Below are 26785 nucleotides of genomic sequence, written 5' to 3'. Positions count from 1 at the left end.
TGGATCTTTAGACTTCTTTTCCCATGTCAAGTTAATTGCTGACAGTCATTTGTAGTAAGATATACATGTAATAAATAAATTATAAAAAATACAAACAGGGAAGGCAGGGAGTCTTATTGCGCTGCTGCAATTAAAATCGGGACCTTCGACGGCTCGCCCTGCAGTTCAGAAGTGGCCAGGAATGCTTTGAAACATCTAGTTTAGGTTAAGACTGAGCCGAAACTGGGGCAGGAAGGTGGAGGAAGGAGGCGTGGCTAAAAGAAACAGACAGCTCGGTCTCAACAGGAAACAGACGATTCAACTCATTCTTGGCCACTCCTGGGAGCTTGCAGGAGAAAAGTAGTTTTAAAAATAACTTTTTTCTGTAATTTTCTCTTCCTTCATTAATTAATGAAGAAGACAGGATCTTTGTGATGTCCATTTAATTGAACAAGAAAATAATTATTCCAGACAATACTGCTTAACAGTTTCATTTAAACTATCTAGATAACTGCACTTACCTGTTTATCAGTTTGTTCTGTCATACTCTGTTGCTGAGAATGGTTCAGCAGCCAAAACCTGATTTAAGGGAGCAGTGATACTGGAAAGTTCAGGTGATTCTGTCAAGTTTCCAAAATGAAGGTTTGTAGATGTGACTACATTTAAATCCTGTTTGTTCTCTGATTCCGTAACGTCTCTTTCTATCTCTAAGGAGCTGAAAAGATTTTCATCTTCTCCCACTAGTTCAGGGTATGATTCAGAGAAAGAAATACTATCACAACATTCTGGTTTTTGGATGAGAGGCCAAGCATCTGAAAGATCTCCACAAGTGGAATGTGAAAGAGAACCAAGAAATGCTGGAATCATTTCTCCAACAGAATTTGAATTCCTGTAAAAAGTATGATTTGTGTCAAATTTCTGCATTGGGAGCAGAAAGATGGCATAAAGATATAATTAAAAAATTAATAATATAATTTTACATCATACTGTCAGTTATAATTATTGCAAGTGACAGGAAAGGAGAGAAGTTCAAAATGCAGGAAATAGGCACAACAAAATTATGCTTTTCAGTACTAACAAAAGTGCAACAGAACTGAACACTTTAAAAACAACAGTACAGAGTAGAATATAGTTAGAATATAGTTAATTTACTTGAACTGGCTTTTGCCTGCATATTGCACATTCCCCTTTCCCTTTCAAATTAGTGATTGAATCTGTTAGAAATGTCTGTTCCATTGACTGAAAACTCTACAGGATATCATATACTCCAATCTATCATGTAATAAGGACAAACAAATATTCAGTAGAAGAGTTAGCAAAAGGCAGAAGTTAAAAACCTGAAGTACCTTTCATGAAGTGTAGTCTCAGAGTGAAAAGGACAGCTATGACAACTATGTTCAAAGCTACAGGACTCGTCACAGCACAGCGATGGAATCAGATGCACTGGACCTTGAAAAAAGAAAACCTTAAATAAGAAACAAAGTGCATAGAGTTTTCTAGAAATGCACATAATTTATACTTGTTGAGACTAGCTATGAGCTGGTTCACACAACTCCCATAGTGTATAGTTGACACATAGTGAAGAACAGCTGTTGGCCTCTGGCTCTTGCCTCTCTGTTATGCAAGAAAATATCAACAACAAAAGGAGTTGTTTAGGTGACATTAGAATTTAATGCCTAGCCAAACAATCCGTCCTCCATCCACTTTGGGGAAAGAGGCAAGAGATGGATGATGATAATCATATGTTTGAGAATGTCACAGCACAGGGCTCATAGATCTGCTCTTATACAAAATCTTCATAACACATTTAGCCTTTGTGATGGTGGTGTTGCATTTAGCCTTCATTTAAAGTTTTAATCATAGAAACATATATTTTTACATTTGTAATTTTGATTTGCTTTATATTATTAAATGCTAGTAATTCTATTACTTTATCCCTATTGGAATCTTTGCTAGTGTAACATCTTGCATACTAAATAGCAATTTATCCATAGTTACTTTTCTATGCTTCATTCAAATTTCAGCTTCACTGTGTTTCTCCTACTTAGACTAACCCAGCAAGTAATTTAAGACCATACTTACCACACATCTGTAATGAATCCTGCTGGCCCTGGCAGCATGTTCTATGTTCATATATATTAAGTTGTGATCTATCAAAACATGCAAGTTCTGAACCTTCATAGTGAACATCCTGTGATTGTACAGACCCTTTAGAACAGAAAAGATATTGACACTGGGTGTTAACCTATTTTATTTACATTTAAATTATTTTATAATCATATCTAGTAACATTACACTTTCATTTAATTTAGAGCACCTATTATAAAAGTTTTCACATAATATGAATTAAAACATTTTCTTGGATCTTGTTGCTTTATGCCTATTTCAATATGTTCTAATTCTGGATCCTCATTATTAAGAAAAATAATTAGAAATATTTGGCAGAAGAAAGCTGAAGTTCCAACAAGAGCCTAAATTGTTGTTAAAGGTTTACAATAATCTGTAATTCTGAATAACATATCTCTTTTTTCCATAATTTTCTAATTTAAAAAATCTAAATACAACTGAGTAGCACAAAGTATCCAAAGTTAACTGCTAATCTTTCTTCCGACTCTCAGAGTTTTCACACTGCAACATGAATTTGGGATATTAATTTTTGATGTATTTCTGTATGATCTTTTGAATGGTTCACAAAATGGCATGAAAATCAAGACAGGTATAGACGGAGTATATATTCAACATATTCACATTATTTATCCTCTTTGATGTAATTGATCAAAATTACATTTGGGAAACTGTGAATCAACTCCAGGTTACACTTAAGTTACAGTTAGTTAAGCTCAATTAATTTTTTTTTTCACAGACATTTATTAGATGGTAAAACTCAACATAAAGATGACAAGGTTAAGAATATTAGTAATAAATGTAATGTTATGGCGGGAGTGGGGGGAGAGAAACTTACAGTTTGGCTTCTTTTCCATGAACTGTCTCTTGCAATAGATAACACACAGGATGAAGAGCGCTGAAAGTACGGTTGCCAGTGCACTGCATATCACAGCAGCGAGAGCAGTGTCTCGTGGGCTGGAAACAGTTGATGGGATTTTCACCAAATTCACTTTTGTGGTGCCTATATATAAATAAAAGCATACCTCTTATGAAATTATAGGCAGGGAAGAACAAAAATTCAAAGCTCTTTAGGCATGTGTGATAAATCCTTTTAAGAATTTACACTGCACAGCACAGACTAATAGAATTGGAAATGGCCAATGAAGTCAAACCCCACTAAGTGCATGAAGCCAAAGAAAAATATCCTTAGTGAATACTACTGTTACTCAATCTCTATTTGAATATATCTAGCAAAAGGAACGTATCTTTCTCAGTAATTCATTCTGCTGTCAAACTATTCTTAACAGCAAAATACTTTCCCCTAATACTCAAATGAAGCTGTCTTGTCACCTGGTGGCCATATAACCAAATTAAATCCAGATATAAAAAAGATAAGGAGGAATTCGGCATTGAAATGAGCATAAATGGATTTGATAAGATATGGATGGGTACGGACGACAAAATTTTAGCTAAATTATATAATTATTTATTGGAGTATGATATGGCAGAGGAAGTAGTTAAAGAACCGATGTTAGCATGGGCCAAAAATATAGGACAGAATATAAATTTGAACGAATGGGATTCAATATGGAATAACAACCTTAAAATGACAAAGGCGACGGCTTATAAGGAAAACCAATACAAGCTGTTTTATAGATGGCATATGGCCCCAGCCAGGATAGCGAAGATCTACCCCAATTCGAGCCCTAAATGTTGGAAATGTGACCATCAGCAGGGTACTTTTTATCATTGCTGGTGGACATGTAATCAGGCACAAAAATTCTGGAGGATGATATGGGTATGGATTAGAGAAATAATAAAAGAAAATTTTGATTTTGACCCAAAAGCTTTTCTCCTGGGAATTTTGAAAACTGAATATGCAAAAAAGAAAAAGTATTTAATTATACATATTCTGACAGCCGCTAGAATTTCCTTTGCCCAGTATTGGAAAGAAAAACAAATACCACCTCAAGAACATGTTATTGGAAAAATATTGGAGTGCGCCGAAATGAACAAATTGACTTCAGAAATTAATGACAGAGAAGATTCAGAATTTTATAGCGTGTGGGACATGTGGTACGAATGGATGGGGGAAAGAAATAAAGAAGGTAATAGAGATTAAATTTTAACTAATTAACAAAATCTATATGAATAGTATTAGATTTAGTCTTAGGGAGTTGAGCACTATTATTTTTAAATGTTTGAAATTAAATCTAGCTCCAAGAAACAATATCAACAAAAGACAAGCAATAATGTATGCAGATGTATATATGTATATAACTGCACCAATGAACCGAAAATGTACCGATTGTATTACTATATGTTATAATAAAATCAAATTCAAAAAAAAAAAAAAAAAGAAGTTGTCTTGTCACTTAAGACTGTTATTCTGTACACTATATACTTTGAGATAACAGGGAAAAGCTCTTGTCCTTCTTCTATGTGGCATCTATTCAAACATTTGAAGAATCTTACTGATCTCCTCTCAGTTATCTTTTCTCACAAGAAATCCTATCCCAGTTCCTTCAATCTCTTCTCATATCAGTTAATTTCCAGTCCCTTGATCCTCCTCACTGTCATTCTTTGCTCTCTGTCTCTTTTTTAAAATATTTCCTAAGTATAGTGCCCAGGACTGAATACTCTACTTGATATGGTGAAATTGTAACTTTGCCAGCAAGATATATACTGTAAATGTGTTCACTGTAACTAATTCTTATACAGAGGGTCAGATGAAGATGTTTTCTATTACTGTTTCATAAGTGGATAAAGAACAGCAATCCAGATCTACTAATATCACCAACAGGTGATACCAACAGGCTCCTCCATTAATTTTATGCTATGCTCTGAGGCCATTTAAACAAGATCAACAGAATTTATTCACTGCTCTGTCTGTCCAAAATTTGTTAAAAACAGAGTCAACCAGAGGTGGGTTTCAGCAGGTTCTGACCAGTTCTGGAGAACCAGTAGCAGAAATTTTGGGTAGTTCGGAGAACCGGTAGTAAAAATTCTGACTGGCCCTGCCCCCATCTATTCTCTGCCTCCCAAGTCCCAGCTGATCAGGGGGAAATAGGGATTTTGCAGTAACATTCCCCTGGATTGGGGACAGAATGGAGATTTTACAGTATCCTTCCCCTGGAGTGGAATGGGAATGGAGATTTTACAGTATCCTTCCCCTGCCAGGCCCACCAAGCCATGCCACACCTACCAAGCCACACCCACAGAACCGGTAGTAAAAAATTTTGAAACCCACCACTGGAGTCAACCATTATCAACTGAAGGTATATTAAATATAATGGCTAAAATCCAGACTTTCAAGGAATGGTACTATAATAATTAACTAGTCTTATGAAAAGAAGAGAAGCAATCTTCACCAATTTCCCCAAAATATTGCCCCCTTCATATCTGAAACAAAAATTTAGGAGATTATCAGAAACAAAATAAGGGGAAGAGGAAGTTGATAAAAATCTTCTGAGTCTGGATCTGGATCTAAGGCCGAAAGTCAATAAAATGATTTCTAAAAATGGAATTAAAGAAGTAGCACATTTGTTTTTTCAGTATATTCTACCCCGAAACAAGCAAATTGAATAGGTATTTCCATTTGTACTAGAAACTTATAAATTTTTCAGTGTGGTTTGCAGGACTGCACCAGAAAATATAGCAGCATGATCATTTGTCTGTGACTGAGGAAAGCAACTGCATCATAGGAGATCCTATGGCAGCTGCCAGGAAGCTTTTGCTGCCACTATGGGAACCTGGAAACTGACTATTTGTAATCCTTCATGTTCTAAACTCTTTCAAATCCGATCAAGTCAAATTAGAACACAGCACTAGCATAATTTCTATGATGAAAATACTGAAAAAACCCCAATCGGAAAATCAAAAGAAATTCATCCATTTACCTTTGGTCTATTCTGAATGCTAATGAATTAGGAAATTGATGTTGAAAATAAAGAAATTACTACTTTCAATATATCAAATACAATAATAGTTAGGAAAGTTTAATAATACATCAAAAACTTTTAAAAACGTTTTGGGAACCTTATTTTTTTTGTTTGATTAGTCTTGTTCATCATTAATGGGGATACATTAAACGTTTGTATGGGCCAGGCAATATGGGAGCTATCTCAAAATGGGTTTATACAATAAATATATGATTTCTATATATTACCTGCATACAGTGGCTCTCTACAACTTATAGTAAACAAAACCCAAAGGCAGAGCCTGCCACAATCACTATATGCATTCCTTGTGAATTATTAACATCTGCAGAAGGCTATAATTATCTGTATTCATATATGGTTTTTAAGTTACAAAAATCTACAAAACCTGTTTATCAGAGAAAAAAAGTATAATCTGTCAGTAGATAAAAACCACCAAAAACCAAGTATGTACAGTATATCTAATGCAACAAAAGATATGATGTAAAACATTTAATGCTTATAACACTACAATTGACTATTCAACAACTATAAATTGCCATATTTATGGAATCTCAAAAAAAGCACTGACTTCACGTGCAAACATCCACAAACATTTAATGTAATAAAAGATTAAAAGAAACTGTTCCAACTTATTAGCTTTTGAAAAATGTTAAATCTATTACCACAAGTTGGTCTAGACAAAACTAAATGGGTATAATTTGCTGAAAAATTATATGCGAAGACATAATGGCCAGTTAAAAGACCAAACACTGACAAAGTATCTCCATTCACTTCAACATTTCTTTAATCTTTAAGCTCAGATATGTTGGACTCCAATTGCATTATAGCAGCTGAAGTCTAATACATCTGAAAAGTGCCTGTTTGGCAAAGGCTGGTATAACATGTAAAAATATTACTTTAAATTTCCAATATATATTTAGTAGAAAAAAAATATCAAATGGTTTTCATTATGGTCTCTCCTGTTTACTTACTATCACTTTACATGGGGGAGAATAAAGTTTTATATTCTGAGTAAACAGGAGAGAGATGACTAAACTACAGCTAGGGGACAAGAAGAAAAAGCTAATCAGACAAACGTGGCTCAGATTAATCATGCGGTGTCCATCAAGACTACCATTTAAATTTTCAAAAATTAATTACACATATTATTAGATTATGCATAGTCCTTAGCATAGAATTCATGTTGCCCTGTGCATATTTCAATTGAAAAGGAAGTGATATTTATATTTATGTCAAGATTTTCTAGATGACTGACTAAATCCTTTGTATCAGATCTGTTAAGCCAGAAAGAGTCTACAATATATTACTATGAGCTGTTGTGTGAGAGAATGACCAGTTTATCAAAGATAGTATAGACTGAAATTCTGCCAATAGAACTAAGTTATGAGCAAAAGTGTATCATTCAACAATAATGGCTATAGTATAAATTAGAAAAACTGAAGTATTTGAACCATTTTCTTATATAGTTTAATTATATAATAGAATATGCTGGGAATAGTGTTACATAATTATAATGATGAAAAATAGAAGTATTTTTATAAAATCACAGCAGTATTTCAGAAAGAAAAAAAGCAGATAGTTTGAAGCCCTAGTTCAGGAGTGTCAAACTCGATTTAATTGAGGGCTACATCAGAGCTGTGTTTGACCTTGAGAGGCCGGGATGGGTATGGCCAGGGTGGCCATGCCTAGCTTGACATCACTCGTGTTGGAGGTGCCTGTGGTGTTCCAAGTGCTCTGCCAGCAAAAATGGGCTCCCGATCTCTGTTTTCGGCTGGGACAGCATCCTGCAACCCTCTGCCCGCAAAAATGAAGTTCGGAAGGGCTGCGTGTGGCCCTCCTGAGGTCCATTTTCACTGGCAGAGGCACCATGGACCGGTCCTTCACTGTTTCCAGGGTGGCCCCACAGGCCAGATCTAAGCACCCCGTGGGCCGGATCTGGCCCGCAGGTCTTGAGTTTGACCCCCCTGCCCTAGTTTCATAAATATATTATTGATGAAATGATGTTATTTACAATAGTAGACTTTTCACTTATATACATAAACATCCTTATTTAACACAGATTTGCCAGAGTAGATAACTGTTTCCTGGATTACTTGGATTACCTGTCATCTGTAAACCAGTAACCTTTTCGAAATTTGAAAGAATAATAAAAATGCAGATTATGTAGCTAAAAAGCCCGACAAATTATTACGTTACTATTAAGTATAACATTTCCAGTCCTATAAAAAATTGCCCATATAATGTATACAGGTAGTCCTTCATTTAGAACAGTTTATTTAATAACCAAAGTTACAATGGCACTGAAAAAAGTGACTTATGACTGTTTCACACTTACAACCATTGCAGCATCCCCATGGTCACATGATCAAAATTCAAATGCTTGGCAACTGACAAGCAAAGTCAATGGAGAAGCCAGATTCACTTAGCAACTGTGTGACTAATTTAACAATGGCAGTGATTCACTTAACTGTGACAAGAAAGGTCAAAAAATGGGGCAAAATTAACTTAATAACTGTCTTGCTTACAAACAGAATTTTTGGGCTCAGCTGTAGCTGTAAATTGAGGATTACCTATAATTATCTCTGCAAATTTATACTAAATATTCAGAAACTTTCAGAGGAAAGAAACAATATTATTATTTTCTTCTTCATGCATCCACTTATGGATTCATATGTAATATAAACTTTTTATTATTGATACCAACTTCACATAAAGGTATTTATGGAAATAGATCCAATTATAAAGTACAATCAAATCACATTATCAAGATTAATGATTACTCATTTAAAACACTTCCATTTTTAAAGTGCACATAAAAATTGCTAATTAGAAAAGGGTAGACCAGTGGTTCCCAACCTTTTTTTGGCCCACCTAAGCATCTCTAAAATCCTGATGCCCCCCACCCCATGACATATAATTCTTACTATTCAAAAAATGACTCCTACTCACGCGGAGGAAACCTAAAAGGCCATTAACTTGGTTTAAACAAGGTTCCAATTGCCCCCATCAAAAATCAAACTGCTCCCCTGTGGGGCGTGGTGCCCACATTGGGAACCACTGGGATAGACTGACGATCTGCTAAATAATTTTAATTAAAAAATAAAATTTATTATTTTTTAAAATCTTAACTATATAACAACTGGATAACTCATGCAGCATTAAATCTTAAAATAATGTACTATTATGCTATTGGCTTCGAATATATTATCTGAATTATCTGCTAGTTTTAATTGCGAATCTTGGTTCATGTGTGCATATTGAATTTATCAACAAATTGCTTGTTTTCTGTTGTAATTATAGTAATTAGATAATAAAAAGAAATGTTTCCACATTTTTTTCTGTTTCTAGGAGAGCTAGAACAAACCCTTTTCCCTAATAAATGGGGAAAGAACATCACGCTCTATATTTCAAGAAATGGGTTGGAAATTTCACCTTAACTGTGTGCACAATCAACACAGTGGCATATTAAATAGCACATCAATGGCCAACACAGCAGACTTCATACCAAGGAAGGGTAGACTTAAATGCAAATATGATACACAGTATTTCATTCTTTTATCTAGTTTTCTGGAAGCTGAGGACATAAGGAACATAAGCAATGCTTGTTATCTCTTATAAATTAATCTGGTTATAATCTAAATTACTTGACTGTTTACATCTTGAGTAGAATGGTTTTTTAAAAGGTATGCTATTTTCTCAAATGGAACAAAAATGAATTACTGAAGTATATTTTCAATTGTCTGTCAACAAATTTTGTGGGGTCAATAAATTCTGAGCAAAATAAGGCCACCAAAGTATGTACAGATCACATTCTTGTAATCTTGTAGTTTAATGAGCTGTAGGCAAATGTTTAGTTAGTAATTAATATCAGGTGTAAATACTTTCACTGTCCTTAAGGGTTAGCTGTTTTAATAAATACATAAGAGAATCCATTCAGTATAGGTTAATCAGTACCCATACTCCATTCCCTCTCAGGAATTTCAAGTTCACTTAAATCTGATAACTAAGCAGCTATTTCTTTGTTAATAAAAAATAATGATTAAGTTAAATATCTTGCAGACATCCTATATGTAAAATAAACACTCATTCAGCCCCTGGCAAAGAAGGATCCTAATTATGGGATTGACTCAAAAGATGAAAGACTGGTTCTAGTATTAACTTGTGTAAAAACTGGTTAAGAGAAATACTGACTTTTATCAAATCTCATGGCTGAAATTAACACTTTCTTTCCTCTTTCAAGAGAATAAAGCAGATGTTCCAGTGTGTGCACAAAAGGAATAAGAAATCTCACAGTATGTCACATCCCTATTTAACTTGTCCTTTCTTCTTTAACAAGGAAGTGCAGCTCCATTATCTTTCAAGAGGCCTACACAAAACATACTTCCTCTATAACCATTTGGCATAACAGGCAGGAAGAAAGGGAAAAAGAACAGGTGGGTATTCCCATGGAACTTAAAGGTAAAGGCTTTTCTGTCCAGTTGTATCCGACTCTAGGATGCAGTGCTCATCTCTGTTTCTTGAACGAGGGAGCCAGCATTGTTCGAAGATAATTTCCGTGATCACGTGGCCCGCATGTGACCTATATACCAAAGGAGCATGGAAATTGTACCTATTAATCTACTCACATTTGCATGCTTTTGAACTACTAGGTGGGCAGGAGCTGCGGCAAGTAACGGGACCTCACCCCATTGCACAAAGCTCGGGTCTCGAACCCCTCTGACAGCTCTCCAGCTGACAAGCTCAGCATCTTTAACTGCTGAGCCATAGCACTCCATATGGAAAATAATCTGTATCCCAAATGTACATTCATCTAAGCACTATCTAGTGTTGTGTGGGTAAATATTTAAGAACCAGCTTTGCCAATTCCATTGCCACTTCCATGCTGCTAGTTGCAGAACAGCTGATCAGAGATTGGTGATTTCCAAGACAATTTACAAAAAGCAAATGCAAACTCAAAATGTAAATAATAATAAAAATGATCTAGCCTATGACTTGATTAAAAAGATCATTATTTTTTCTCTGCACCAATTTTTCTATAGTTAATAAACAAATGCTAAAAATGCAAAGTATTTTATTTGTAATGGAATAATAAACTGTGATTTTTACTCATTAGGTGTCTGTTCAGAAAGGAAGCCCAGTCAAAGGAGAAAAAAACACCAAGAAGCATCTTAAAATAAATTATAAGAAGACATTGATTTAAAAATATTCCTTAAATTGACTTCCGGTTTCCTTGTCTTCGGCGACGGCGGCGCTCTTTGAAGCTCCGCCAGCCCCGCCGCCTGTAGAGCCGCTTCGCGATCGAGAAGCGGCTCGAAAACTTCAAAATCCTGAGGATTGTTGGAGGAGAGATAGCAGGGCACAGGTCGAGCCCCTGTAACCCCCCAGGGAATCGTTTCTGGGGAGGAAACAGGCGCGGCTCCCTTCCAACCTGCTGAGACTCCGGGCGGCGTGGGACGATTCTGCTCCTGCAGAACAAGCCGGCTGCAGGAAACTTAAAGCGAAAGAACCAGCTTTAATAAACAGCGAAACTACCTGAATCCTGAAATTTGGAAACGCAAGTATTAGCACTTTGTTGACTTTTCAATCCGAGAAAATGCGAATGAGTGAAAGTGCTTTGAAAAAACATGGCACCTAGCTTCAGAGTTAACGAGCCAGCGAGTGTGGATTGGTGAAGTTATTTTGTTTTGCTACAAAGTTTCCAAGTTGCTACTAAGCTGCCTTGCTTGTTATAAGAGAAATAACTGGGAAATTTTTTTCCCTTTTCAATATTGGACTCTGCTTTATTTTAACCCTTGTTTGATCAAATCTGGGGGACTTTTTTAGAAGTCTTTGTGCAGGAGGGAAAGGAAAAGGAACTTCCCTCTTTAGAAAAACTAGATCACGAGCCAGGATGGCTTCAAAGAAGCAGGAAGGGAAGGCATTAGGGGGGGGATCCCCCACACACAAACAGCAAACGCAACTTCCCCCTGCTCAACAGCTACAAACTCAGAAAAAAGAATTTGATGTGGGAGATTTAAAAGAATTTATTTCTAAAACTCTGGATGACAAATTTCAAAAATGTCAACAGGAGATAGATGATAAATTTCAAAAATCACATCAGGAACTTATGCAGGAAATTAATGAAGTCAAAGACATGGTGAAACAGAATCAAAATAAGGTGACCAAAAAAATATCAGAAGTGGCGTCTGGCCTGGCAGAATTTATTGGGAAAGTTGATTATAAAGTTGAAGAATTCAAATCAGAAGTTAATGTCAAGATGAAAGACAATGATTATAAAATTGATGAAGTTGATAATAAAATGCAGAGAATTGATGATGAGATTGTTATGATACAATTCCGGGCGATGGAATTCGCCATACGGCTTCGGGGAATTCGAGAGGAGGAGAGACAGGATTTGAGACAAGTTTGTTCTGAAGCCTTGGCCAAGATTCTACAAGTTAATCCTGATGTGGTATTTCACAAAATAGATAAAACCTATAGAGTGAACTCTTGGGTGGCCAGACAAAGACAACTGCCTAGAGATGTGGTCATATATTTTACAGAAAGAGGAATTAGAAATGATATCCTGCAAAAATCTTTTTATACTTCTGTACAAGTGGGGGGTTCACGACTTCAAATCTTTAAAGAATTACCTCCTAAAATGCTGAAAGCCAGAAAAGAATTTGGTTTTCTTGTTAAGGAACTGAGAAATTTACAGATACCCTTCCGGCGGGACGCACCAGCTGGGTTAATTTTTAGATACAAGGGAGAAGGGTATCGGTTGAATACCGTGGAGAAGGCACAACACTTCTACACTACTATTCTTAAGGAAAGAACACCATCTCCACGTACATCCACAGTTTTGGAGATTAAAGAGAGTGAAGAGAGGCAATTGCAAGAACAGTCCAAGCAGGAATTAGAAGTAGTGCAAGGTGCAGAAGGAGGTTTTCTGAGTGAGCCCTTGTTGGATTCTTCTCCAATTTTGGATTTGATTCAGTTGACAGAAGTTAAAGATCAACGTATAACTAGAGCCCAATCCAAGCTACTTAAACAAAAGCAACAACAACAACAGGAAAGACAAGACAAGAAGGCAGTTAAGAGTATCGTACAAGAGAGTGGAGCTATGGGAGGAGCGAGATCGAAGCTCTCGGATGAACTTCAAATATTTTGCTCTGTGCTCCAGAAAGAGGCTGATGACCTTTAAGTGTCTATCTTGGAATGTCAATGGGTTGAATTCAGCACAGAAAAGGAAGAAATTATTTACATATTTGAAACAATTTAATAATGATATAATATGTTTACAAGAAACGCATATCACAACTCAAGATCAAAAATATTTGATAAATTCAAAACTAGGAGCACATTATATATCTTCAACTTCGCAGAAAAAGAATGGTGTGGTTATTTATGTAAATAAAAAATTAACAGCGAAAGTTATAGAAGCAGATCAAGATGGTAGGTTTGTAGCAATTGAATTGCTCACAGCAAATGGTCAAATTCTTTTGATTGGAATTTATGCTCCCAACCAACAACAGGATTATTTTTACAAGATGTTACATACTAAAATATTGCAATGGGACTATAGATCTATTTTAATTATGGGAGACTGGAATGGAGTAATTGATTCTAAACTAGATAAAAAGAGCTTGGCAAAGTCTAGAATTAGATTACCACAGACTTTTTTTGATATGAAAGAAGATATGGAATTAAAAGATGTTTGGAGAATACATAATCCAAATGAATTGGACTATACTTTCTTTTCGGATAGACATAGATCTTTTTCTAGGATTGATTTTATCCTGTTGTCAAATGATCTACTTGTTAAGACAAAAAGAACAAAGATTTTTCCAAGAACTCTGACTGACCATAGCCCTGTATGGATAGAAATTGAGATGGATAAGGTTGAGAGACGTTCTTGGAGATTAAATGAGAACTTGTTTAGATATGAAAAAAATACAATAGAACTTAAAAAGCACTTGAAAGAATTTTTTGAAATAAATTTGAATAAAGGTACCCCAATTGAAATTGTTTGGGATGCAAGTAAAGCTTATATGAGAGGGGTACTCATCTACATGAACTCTAAACATAGACTGCTCCGACAAAAGAAAAGATCTGAGTTGGAAATGGAAATAAAGAATAAAGAACAGTTACTTATTAAAAATCCAACAGATGAAAGAATACGAAGTGCTATAAAACTTTTGAAAGACCAATTTCAAATGCTTATGGCGGAACAAGTTGCAACAAGTTTACAATATGCGAAGCATAATACATTTTGCAACGCTAACAAACCGGGCAGATGGTTGGCTTACACATTGAGGAAAAAACAAAGTATACGGACTATTGATAGTATTGATATTGGAGGGAAAGAAATCTTTCAACAAAAACTAATTAAAGAAGCTTTTGTGGATTATTATACTAAACTATATGCCAAAGAAGAGGTGCAGAATGGACTTATAGAAAAATATTTAAAGGATAAGAGAGTTACAAAAATTACTGATCAACAAAAGGAAAGAATGAATTATCCTATAACAGAGGAGGAGATAACAGCAGCAATTAAACAGCTAAAAACAGCCAAAGCTCCTGGCACGGATGGTTTGACTGCAGTGTATTACAAAATTTTACAAGCTGAAATGGTGGGACAACTTAGAGATTTATTTTGCAATATTCAACAAGGGGGTAAAATACCCCCATCCTGGACAACTGCTTATATATCTTTGATACCAAAAGAACAAGTTGGTCCTAAAAAACCAGAGAACTACAGACCAATATCTCTTTTGAACACAGACTATAAAATTTATGCGAAGGTATTAGCCAACAGGTTGATGCCAGTAATCCAAAAGGTGATTCATGCGGACCAAGCGGGATTTATTGAGGGCAGATATATGAAGGACAATGTAAGGCAAGTAATAGACTTATTGGAATATCTTGATAAGAATAAACAGATTTCTGCAGTGCTGGTTTTTTTGGATGCGGAGAAGGCCTTTGATAGAGTGGATTGGAATTTTCTACTAAAGACTTTAAAAAAGATGGGCTTTGGGGACCAATTTATACAGGCGATCTCAGCAATTTATCAAGAGCAAAAAGCACAGATTATTATTAATGGAAGTTTGACGACAGAGTTTAAAATTGAAAAAGGAACAAGACAGGGATGTCCGTTGTCCCCACTTTTATTTATTTTAACATTGGAAGTCTTGCTAAATATAATACGGGACTCAAAAATTTTGAAAGGCATAATGATAAGGCAAGAGGATTATAGAATAAAGGCATTTGCAGATGATCTGGTGGTTACCCTATCACAACCAATGGAATCAATAATCTTGATGAACGACATTATACAAGACTATGGTAGAGTTTCAGGTTTTAGAGTGAACTCAAAAAAGACTAAAATGATAGTCAAAAATATGACACAAGATCGTAAACATGAGTTTGAAAGGAGGGCAGGTTTTGAAATTGTACCTAAGGTAAAATATCTTGGAGTTCAGGTTGCAGAATCAAACATGAAATTGTTTCAAAATAACTATGAGGTGTTGTGGCGAGAGGTTCAGAAAGACATGGAGACTTGGAAAAAGCTGCAACTGTCTTTACTTGGAAGAATAGCAGCAGTTAAGATGAACATTTTGCCAAGATTTCTGTTTTTGTTTCAAATGATTCCGGTGCTTAAAAGTGATAAACAACTGAAAGTTTGGCAAACTGGACTTAATAAGTTTGTCTGGAACGAGAAAAAGCCGAGAGTGAAATTGAAAATTATGCAAGATGTTCCAGAAAGAGGAGGCCTTAAACTTCCAAACCTACAGTTATATTATGATGCAGCAGCTTTAACTTTAACAAGTGATTGGTTTGGAAGTAAAAAGGCTGGAATATTGAATGCAGAAAGTTTTGATCTTGAATTTGGATGGCATGCTTACCTATTTTATGATGATAAAATTGATAAAGTATTTAAAAGTCATATACTTAGAGACTCTTTGATGAGAGTTTGGAAGAAGCACCGACTCAAATGGGATTATAAAATACCGCTATGGCTGGATCTTGGTCATACCTTGTGGAATACAAATATAATGTCACTCGGGGGGTTTCTATACAAAGAGGTTCTTTTTACAGATGCGGGCAGATGGCAGTTGAAGACATTGCAGACGCTGTTGGACGAAGGGATTAATTTAACCTGGTTACAATATAATCAATTACAATTGAGATGGAAAGAGGACCAAAAAACTGGTATTATGTTGCATGAGGAAGAACTGGTTAGACATATAAGAGAGAAAGGTCCAATGCATATTAAAAGGCTTTACAATGTTTTGCTAGAAAGGGATTCAGAAACGGAATTAGTTAAAGATTGTATGATTAAGTGGGCACAAAATTTTGAAGAACCAGTGATGTTGGAAACATGGGAAAAAATTTGGGTTCAGAATGTTAAATTTACACAGTCGCAGAATTTGAGGGAAAATTTTTATAAAATGTTTTATAGATGGCATTTAGATCCTAAAAAGTTGTCATGTATGTACCCTAATGTTCAGCCAAAATGTTGGAGATGTGAATGTTTGGATGCTACGTATTATCATGTTTGGTGGACCTGTAGGAAAGTTAAGGCTTTTTGGATAAAAATATGGTGGGTCATGCAGAATGTTTTGAAGAAAAAAATTCAATTTTCTCCACAATTGTTTTTATTGGGTATAGTTAAGGGTTTTACACGGGGTGAAATAAAATTAATATTGTATATGATAACAGCAGCAAGATTGTTGATAGGTAAATATTGGAAGAATGAAGCTTTGCCTACTATCGAGGAATGGACTTTGAAGATGGCCAGTTTTGCAGAGATGGCGAAGATTTCAGCATATTTAAAAGATTGCTCACAAGAGACTTATGAATGGGAATGGAAAAGGTGGATAGAATATGTTCAGAACAAATACCAAACTAGAAAGTACCAAATAGCTTTTATTTGAAAACAATGTATTAGAAATATTTTAATGTAAAGAGATAAAGAGGGAAAATTATATAGGGGGAGGGATGGGTTCAGGTATATATATCAGTATTATTAGTTATGAGTATATAATAGGGAAGTCTGGGGGGGAGGGTTAGGGAGGGCTAGGGAGGACGGGAAGTTTGGGGAGGGAGGTGGGGGGGTGAAAAAAAAAGGGGTGAAAATGTAATTGTAAAACTTTTGCAATAAAAAAAAAATATTCCTTAAATTAGCTAGCAATAGGAGGGTAATTTATGAGCCTGGTTAACAATAAGGTTGCTAAAAAGTATTTTTGACTACTGAGCTTAATAGATTAAAAAATGCAGCTTTTAAAAGGTTAGTCTTGCTCAACATGCCTAAATGTCATTTTTTATACAGAATAAACTAATTTTGATATTTTAAAAAAACTGCCTGGAGTGAACCAGAACTTCATTAAAGAAATGCTGGTATAATCAATACCGAGACACAGTTCATTAAGTAAGTCTAGAAACTTGTTTTGTTTCATATAATATATTGCAATCAGTATTTGTGGTAAAAAATGAAATAACGATTCCCATCCCATTTCCTTGAAAAATAAAACCAGAAATAGAGAGAACATAAGAGGATCCTGGAACAGAATTTATTAAACAAATGTTTAAGGGCCAAATTATGGTCTGCAAGGAAGCAGTTCAATTCCTTTAATCAGTATCTTAATGTATATTGAGTTGGCATCTGCCTCTATAGCCATATGCTAGGTTAAAAGTAATATGAGAATGCCTTCAATATCACAGTTTTAGATTCTCTGTTATAAAGAGCAGAAACAAAATAGTTATGTTTTTAATAAATTTGTATTTATTATACAAGTGCAATATTTCCTCTCAAATATCCCTTGAGCTGTCTTTCTGCCTATTGGCTCTGACCAGACAAAAGCATTAGCTATGCTCTAGGCATTACTAGTTTCTCATGTTTGTCTGGACATGAAAACGACAAATTACTATTGAGATGAAATGTAAATGGAAAGTTACTTTAAATATTAAATCTTATTATGAATCCTCCTGATTTAAAACAACAACTCTATTCTTGAAAGGCTGTTTTTAGGCGTGTGCATCTTCCAAATGTAGAAATACATTTTCCATATTTCATCTAGCTACTTTATCTAATGGTGAAAAAAATGACTCAATATGTTCTACTTTGGCATAAATGTTATGATATTTGATAATGTTAAAGAACCATGTTTCTTTTAAACATAGAATTAGAAACTAGTTTGACATTTGATGAATATATGATATTTATACTTAGTTTCCCTTTTCTTGTTTGGTCTTTTTTTTAAAGCTGATTCAGTATTCAAAGTATTTTTTGTTTTTGTAGTATTTTGTCAAATTTGTTGACGCAGATAAACTAAAAAACAAAAAGTCTTAGCAGTGATCTAAATTGCATGTTCACATGAGCTAAGAACTTGTTATTCTCCTGAAACAGTAATTGTAAATATACAGGTAGTCCTCAATTTACAATAATTCTTTTAGCAATCATTTAAAGTTATGACAGCATTGGAAAAAAATGACTTACCACTACTCCTCACAATTGTTGCATCTTTCCCATGATCACATAATCTAAATTTGGCTGCTTGGCAAATAGCATGCATTTATAATGGTTTCAGTGTCATATAATTGCCATTTGTGATCTTCCCAGTTGGCCTCTGACAAGCAAAGTCAATGGGGGAAGCCAGTTTTGTTTAATGATTATGTGATTCACTTAACAGCCACAGTGATTTGCTTAATGAATGTGACAAAAAAGATTCTAAAATTGGACGTGACTTACTTAATAACCACCTAATTTAGTGATGGAAGTGCCGATCCCAATTGTGATCATAAGTCGAGGACTACCTTTACTTCGTGTGATTCATATGTTTTACTTTTCTATTCTAAATTTATAACTAAAATTATATTTATGTGCTTTTTTCCCAGGCCTTCAAATTTTTGAAAATCCAGTACATTATATGTATATTATATCTAGCAGAATATAATATACAGTATTCAGAAGTGCTTCCTTTATTTTCTGCAGATTTATTTGTTCTTGATTCCATTTCAACATATACCACAGCATTATTTGCTATTACTGAATGTTACAGAATTCAGTGTTTATCATAAATGTTTACTCAAGAGTGATTTCTCTTCTTTTGCCTTTTATTCTCCTTTTAGAAAGTCCTTTTAACTTTCTGATGGCCTTTTTACAATCCACAACCAGCTTTTTCATGAGTAAATATTTAAACCATAACTCTCGTTTTAAAAGTTCTACTGATGGAGAGTAGATGAAAGCAGCCCTGAAATTTATAGCTAGCTAGGTAATAATCAACTGCTATCAACATTCTCTGATCGTTATTAATGGTGCTATCACGTTATATGATCATAGGATTTTTAGCCTGGGAAGTCTGTGGACCCAATTTAGCATTCAAGAGCAAACAGTAACACACTGTAATATAGTGCATCAGCATACACTTTGGGGAAGTTGTAAGAAATTTAACATGTTTACTAAACATTTAGAATGTTGTCCACATAATTATTGTGCCAGTTTTATTTACAATATCTAAAGTTTCAAAAAACTGGAATAAATTAGTTAATTTGTGAAGCAATTTACCTAGTATTAAAGTATTATAAAACAGCTTAATATCAGTATTCACCAATACACATAATTACCTACAGATGTAGGGAAATCTTCAAACAACATATTTCGACTTGATGAGAACAGCAACAGGTTTCATATTACTAAATCCTGACTGTTGTTCTCCATAAGGGATCTTTCATTAAATGCTTCAATTTGAAAAGCTACTCTTTTACTTTTCCAATTAGCAATGTTATTCTCCACAATATTCTTGCCTTCACAGAGTTGTTAAAATGTCTCTTTCAATTTTTTAAACAATGAAAAATCTGTATTTCTGCTAAAATTGAGGTTTTGTGAGCCTAATGATATACTTCATTAATAGTAATATACCTCTGCCTCATGTTTTGTAGAACAAAAAACTATACTGGCAGAAAATTTATTACCCTGGTTGCCGGTCCCTAACCTATCACACACAAATGCTGTCAAATTGGTTGGTCTTATTTACTATGTAATTAAAATGTTTTAAATCAGCAGTTCCCAAACTTTCCAGTTTGGTGGGGGTGGGTGGTTGGGGGAGAGGGAATGCTTCTGTGTGAGTGGCAGGCGCATGCATAAGCACATACAGCTCCATTTGTGCAGGTGGTGTACGTGCATGCCCCCTGCTCACACAAATGGTGCTTCGTGTGTGAGCAAGAGTGCCTGTTGCTTGAGCAAATGGAACTGTACACACACAGGTGCACTCGGCAACCCCTTGTGTGATTCAGTTCCGAAGCACAAATGGAGCTTCATGTGTGAGCTTCATGTGTTTGGCCGCCACATGCGCAGCCCAGTTCCAAAGCACAAATGGAGCTTCACATGCGTGCGCTCGCCCACCACTTGCACTTGTCCGGTTCTGAATGTGCTGTGGCCCGGTAGTGAGCCACGCCTTGAGAGTTGGGGACCCCTGTTTTAAATAAAGCCACTGGTAGATTCCATTAATTTTGCTGCCTTCATTTTCTATAAAAATAACTTCTTGCATGTACTTCCTGTACCTATCATCTATTACTCAGGCTACTAATGTCAGACATAGTAACCGAACTACATTATGCTTAAAAGTAGTATGACTTAAAGAGTTGCCACATCATGAAAACCATGCCATATCATGCAAACTACCTCACCTATTATAGCAGACAAAAGCACAGGGAACGATGCATGGTGCAATAGAGAACTGCCTCATCACACTGGAGAACCCTCAATATGCACGACAGCTGTTCCAAATAACACATGCATGGGGGATTGCACAGTGCATTAGCAATGACCTCAGTTGACTGTGAGAGCTGAACAGTTCATGAGAGAGATTATGTGAAACAGCAGGAGGGAACTTTCACCTTGCACTGCATAACTCTTGTACCTGTCAGCTCTTGCTTTACTATGTAACTCACCATTCCTATCAGCTGTTACAATAATCCTCAACTTTTCCTGTAATGGAGTCTGCCATTAATGTGCGGGTCGTTAAGTGGAGCATCAGGTGCCTCAGAGATGGGGCAGACCATTAAAGGGCTATTGCAGGCCCCGACTAGCCTGCCCCAGGCCTCCCAAGGCCTATCCCACCCTGTCCCTCGGGGTTCCCCAGGCCTCATCCTGCTCTCAAGCCGGCCATTCAGCCAGGCAAAAGAGCAAAATGGACTGGCAAATGGAGAACATTTACAGCCATGTGGCCATCCAAAGGACTTTTATTTATTTATTTATTTATTTATTTAATTTGATTTATATGCCGCCCTTCTCCGGAGACTCAAGGCGGCTTACAATGTGCTAAGCAATAGCCTTCATCCTTTTTGTATATTTATACAAAGTCAGCTTATTGCCCCCACAAACTGGGTCCTCAATTTACCTACCTTAGAAAGGATGGAAGGCTGAGTCAACCTTGAGCCTGGCGAGATTCGAACCTGCAGTAATTGCAGGCAGCTGTTCTTAATAACAGGGTGCTTTAGACCACTGTACTACCAAGGCTCCTTGACTTGCAGGAGTCAACCTGCTCCTCACCCAAGGCCAAGCAATACTTACCTTACCTTTTAGGGAGTGGGGTTGCACAGGAGCCTGGCTGATATGATGCAAGGTTCAGCTCTCTTGCAGAAATTGCTGGCCTTGTGGCAGCCTTGTGCTTTTCTCCTAGCAAGTAGTACTTGTCAAGAGAATATAGAGAACCTTGTTTTTTAAGGGGGCTTCACAAAGCCCACAAACATATGGAACTTCTTCAGAATTACACTCTTCGTGTGCTCCAGGGAATAATTATGAACATACAGGTAGTCCTGGAGCTGTAACACCAATTAGGGACTGGGATTGATGTTGCTAAGTGATGCGGTGGTAAAGTATGAAATTAATGACCGCATTACTTAGTGATACAATCCAGGCCATCCAGGTTGTCGTAGTAACCAGGAAAATGCAGTTTACATCATGAATGTTCTAATATTTTAATATCAGAAGCACTTACAATGTGGTTCATAAGGAGGAGGTGGATCACCACAAGGAATACATTCCATATCCTGAAAGCCACCAAGCTTTGTCTTTCTATAAAATCTGGAAGACACAAGAAAAATATCACATTTCTCATATCTGAAAAAAAACAAACCTCAATACAGAATTATGCTAATAACATCAATAAAATGATATTGAAATAAGATGGGATCGTATAAACGGAGATTAAGCAAGAGGTTCAGGTAGTGACACTCTTCTGATGGTCTAGGACACTTAAATGCTTTATTAAACAGAAAAATGAGGACAGCGGTGAGCACAGCAATGATGAAAAATGAGTAGAGTCAACTCAAGTGCACAAGCATGGGCAAGATTTTCCTTTTTCTTAAGTTTTATCAAAATTGTTTTTAAAATGGTGAACAGTACTATACAGAACTAACTAAAATGGCAGGAAACAGTATGCCGAATGTTGGCAATCATAACATTGAAATCCATCACTGCAACCCAGTGAATTCTGGGGAAAACAAAAAAACAGGTTTCTAGGCTCACTGCCCCCATAAATCCTACAAGTTCAAGCCTTTGGCCTAAAATCCTGAGGTAAATTAGGTTCAATTGGAAATCTGATAGGGAAGTGCACTTGCATTTGCTTGCGTGCCAGTGCAATTTTTCATGTGATCTGCAAAATTAATTTTTTAGACTCTTGGATCATATTGAGAGGTATAGTCACACTGAAACCAGCATAAATTAATCCTTTTTTCCAGATTTCCAACTCGTCACTGGGAGGTCAAGGAGGGAGGGCGGGCTATGTGAGCAACTCTTCTTGGGCCATTTTTAAGATCTCCACATTTCCACCTAAAATATGGTATTTCTATCTCTCCTTTATACATATCTGAACAATATGCAACGTATTGCCTGGACTATTGTAATGCTCTCTACATGGGGCTCCCCTTGAGGAGCACCCGGAGGCTCCAACTGGCGCAGAGTGCAGCCGCGCGGGTGGTAATGGGAGCGACATGGCGCTCCCATGTAACACCTCTCCTGCGCGAGCTGCACTGGCTCCCGGTGGTCTTCCGGGTGCGCTTCAAGGTTTTGGTTACCACCTTTAAAGCGCTCCATGGCTTAGGGCCTGGTTATTTACGGGACCGCCTACTACCACCAATAGCCTCCCACCGGCCAGTACGCTCTCATAGAGAGGGACTCCTCCGGGTGCCGTCAGCCAAACAGTGTCGACTGGCGGCCCCTAGGGGGAGAGCCTTCTCTGTGGGGGCACCTACCATCTGGAATGAGCTCCCCCCGGAGATACGGAGGATCCCGGATCTGCATTCCTTCCGCCGTGCTGTGAAGACCTTTTTATTCCATCAAGCGGGCTTGGCCTGATCTCTTCCCTTTTTAAAATATGTAAATTTTAATCTGTTTTTAAATTATTGGGGTATTTTAATTTGTCTGGGCCAAAAAGTTTAATTTGATTTTATCGGGTTTTTAAATTTTGTGTATTTATGTATTTTATTGTTGGCTGTTCACCGCCCTGAGTCCTTCGGGAGTAGGGCGGTATACAAATCAAATAAAACCAAAACCAAAACCAAAACCAAAACCATTATGGAATTCTGAAGAAAAGGAAGTTCTGCTATTGTGAGATGACTTTTCATTAGAACACCCTAAGAACAAGGCTTCAGGATATAATCACCTATCACATCTGGAAGACATGGTAGAAGGAAAACCTAGCAGACTGACTTTGATGTAATAGACTTAATACCCAGTGGACAATTTTACATATCAATTTACATCAGTTGTATAATTAATATTGTGTAATGATGTAAACTGCATCATTTCTTAAATAAAAATAAATGCCTTTACTATTAATATTATAAATATTTATATTGAATGGACATTTGGAAGCAACAGACATTCCCTCCGCTCAATTTAAACCATGAAAGCAAGTTTTCACTGCAGTGTACAGAAGCAATTTGAGAACTTTAAGTAGCAGACCCAGCCAAAACTGAGAATACAAATTATTTACAGTCCTTCATAATTCCTTCTATAACTTACCCAGGCAAGCAGTCTCCACAAACAGCATTGCTAATGGCAGAACAATTGCTTTTCTGAAATCGATTTACTGAAGCACAGGCCAAACATTGTTTGCATTTTTGAAAGCCCCAGTCCTCTTTGAATCGGTTTGGCCTGCATGTCATGCACTGGGCATCCTCGCCATATCCAAAACCGCATTCCTGTGGGATTAACAAACACTACTGTGACACTTAAAGAGACATGATAATGGGAAGCAACAAAGATGAAATGAGGTCTCAGGGTAATTATATCTGAAAATAAAAACTTTCTAGAGATAAAATAATCTTTTCAGCAGTTCCTAAAGTGCTGTCCATTGCTAATAATCCCCTTTACTTTTATAAGAAATACTAACTTATCCACTTTATCTCAGAAACCCTAGTATTTGAATGAAAAAGGACTCAGTGGATTCCCACTGCTTCATTATTATAAACTTATGGAAATTGCTGTCATGTCCATCTTTAAACTATGCCAACAATGTCAAAATTTAGAAGCTAGCCTGTGAAGTCCTTCAAGCAAGTATATGAATACCAGAAAAATAATTTTAATATAAACTTGCTGAGCTAAGCTTAAAGTGTATATGATCAAAAAAATGCTTACAATTATTATTTTATATAAACAATAGAAAAAGCTATACAACTAAATATAATGTTAAGTATAATGCAAAATATATCTCTATCTCTATCTATCTATCTATCTATCTATCACATTCTGCAATACACGGGGGCTCACATAAAATACATGAAATTGTATATAACCAAACAAAATATCAAAAAATATAATAGCAGCATAAAATTCTATCAAGTAAAAAAATGTGGGAAAATTTTAAAAAAATACTAAGATAATAATACTAAGATAATACTTATGGAGTGCTACAGGCCTCAGTTCTTTTTAACTTCTATATGAAGCCAGTGGGAGAAGCATCTATCAGTATGGGGTGCAATATCGGCAAATTGCTGATCACATCCAAATGTACATCACCAATCTGGCAGTGTGGTCAATGTTTTGATTCAATATTTGAAGATAATTAGAATCTGAATGAGACAAATCAAGTGAAACTAAACTCAAGCAAAATAAGAGTTGTTGTTTGTCCACTGAGATTCTCACATGCTGTCTTTCCAGGAAGTGATGCTAAGGGAGAACCCATGACTTGAGGATCCTCTTGGATTGCTACTCAATGGGCAAGTAGAAATCATGGCCTGCTGGTCCAGCTTCAGCCTTAAATGAAGCAGGAGCATGATCATGTCTCATCTATTACAATGTACACTAAATGAGGCTGCCTAATTGCTGGAAAATGTGGCAACCGGTGCAATAATTTCTATGGGACAACATGAACACAATAAGCCTACACTGTGGCCCTGCATTGCCTTAAGTGAGATGGGTGGCCATACAAATATAATGTATGAATGTTTAACCCTTAAACTATGAAAAGACTTCTCTAGTAAATAATATTGCAACTTCCAAAATAGTTAATTTACAAGTGCTTTTTCAGTGCTATATGTAGTGGAGAAATATATTTAGTAATTATCATACCTGAAAAATCAAGAGAATAATTTTCAGAATTTTATATGAACATACCTTAGATAATTCCATTCCAGGGCCACATTGTTCACACAATATACAGTTTCCATCATGATCTCTATACTCCTGCTCTCTACACTCTCCAGTTTCACAAATTATAACATTTAACTACAAACAAAAGGGAAGCAGTTAAGATTACATTGTTAAAGAAATGAATCTTTCAAGAATATAGTCCTATATATACTCAAAATTTCCTCCCAAGAAAATACATAGCTACAGAAATGTACTTGGAATTGCTAATCAAAGTTCGGGAACATATATACAGTCAGGTCCAGAAATATTGGGACATCAACACAATTCTAACATCTTTGGCTCTATACACCACCACAATGGAGTTGGAATGAAACAAACACAATGTGCGTTAACTGCAGACTGTCAGCTTTAATTTGAGGGTATGTACATCCAACTCAGGTGAACGGTGTAGGACTTACAGCAGTTTGCATATATGCCTCCCACTTGTTAAGGGACCAAAAGTAATGGGACAGAATAATAATCATAAATCAAACTTTCCCTTCTTAATACTTGGTTGCAAATCCTTTGCAGTCAATCACAGCCTGAAGTCTGGAACGCATAGACATCACCAGACGCTGGGTTTCATCCCTGGTGATGCTCTGCCAGGCCTCTACTGCAACTGTCTTCAGTTCCTGCTTGTTCTTGGGGCATTTCCCCTTCAGTTTTGTCTTCAGCAAGTGAAATGCATGTTCAATGGGATTCAGGTCAGGTGATTGACTTGGCCATTGCATAACATTCCACTTCTGTCCCTTCAAAAACTCTTTGGTTGCTTTTGCAGTATGCTTTGGGTCATTGTCCATCTGCACTGTGAACTGCCGTCCAATGAGTTCTGCAGCATTTGGCTGAATGTGAGCAGATAATATTGCCCAAAACATTTCAGAATTCATCCTGCTGCTTTTGTCAGCAGTCACATCATCAATAAATACAAGAGAACCAGTTCCATTGGCAGCCATACATGCCCACGCCATGACACTACCACCACCATGCTTCACTGATGAGGTGGTATGCTTAGGACATGAGCAATTGCTTTCCTTCTCCATACTCTTCTCTTCCCATCACTCTGGTACAAGTTGATCTTGGTCTCATCTGTCCATAGGATCTTGTTCCAGAACTGTGAAGGCTTTGTTAGATGTTGTTTGGCAAA

The 26785-nt window shown here is 36.3% G+C and overlaps 1 protein-coding gene across 3 annotated transcripts in view; it reads right to left on the bottom strand.

Moving 5' to 3' along the window:
- Positions 1-26785, bottom strand: part of TNFRSF19 (TNF receptor superfamily member 19) — a 53661-nt gene that overhangs the window by 4517 nt on the left and 22359 nt on the right. For all 3 annotated transcript variants that reach the window (XM_034410335.3, XM_087894691.1, XM_034410320.2), the window contains exons 3-9: positions 25627-25737; positions 24034-24212; positions 22007-22092; positions 2942-3106; positions 2062-2187; positions 1326-1428; positions 501-868 (exon numbers count right to left, since the gene is read on the bottom strand). In XM_034410335.3, coding sequence (XP_034266226.2) covers positions 508-868; positions 1326-1428; positions 2062-2187; positions 2942-3106; positions 22007-22092; positions 24034-24212; positions 25627-25737 — 1131 coding nt within the window. In that variant the 3' untranslated portion in view covers positions 501-507. The remainder of the gene's footprint in view (positions 1-500; positions 869-1325; positions 1429-2061; positions 2188-2941; positions 3107-22006; positions 22093-24033; positions 24213-25626; positions 25738-26785) is intronic.

The sequence above is a fragment of the Pantherophis guttatus genome, chromosome 5 (assembly GCF_059756535.1).
Source record: "Pantherophis guttatus breed Tessera chromosome 5, ASM5975653v1, whole genome shotgun sequence".
Classification (NCBI taxonomy): Eukaryota; Metazoa; Chordata; class Lepidosauria; order Squamata; family Colubridae; genus Pantherophis; species Pantherophis guttatus.
This window is presented reverse-complemented; position numbering and strand designations above follow the sequence as displayed.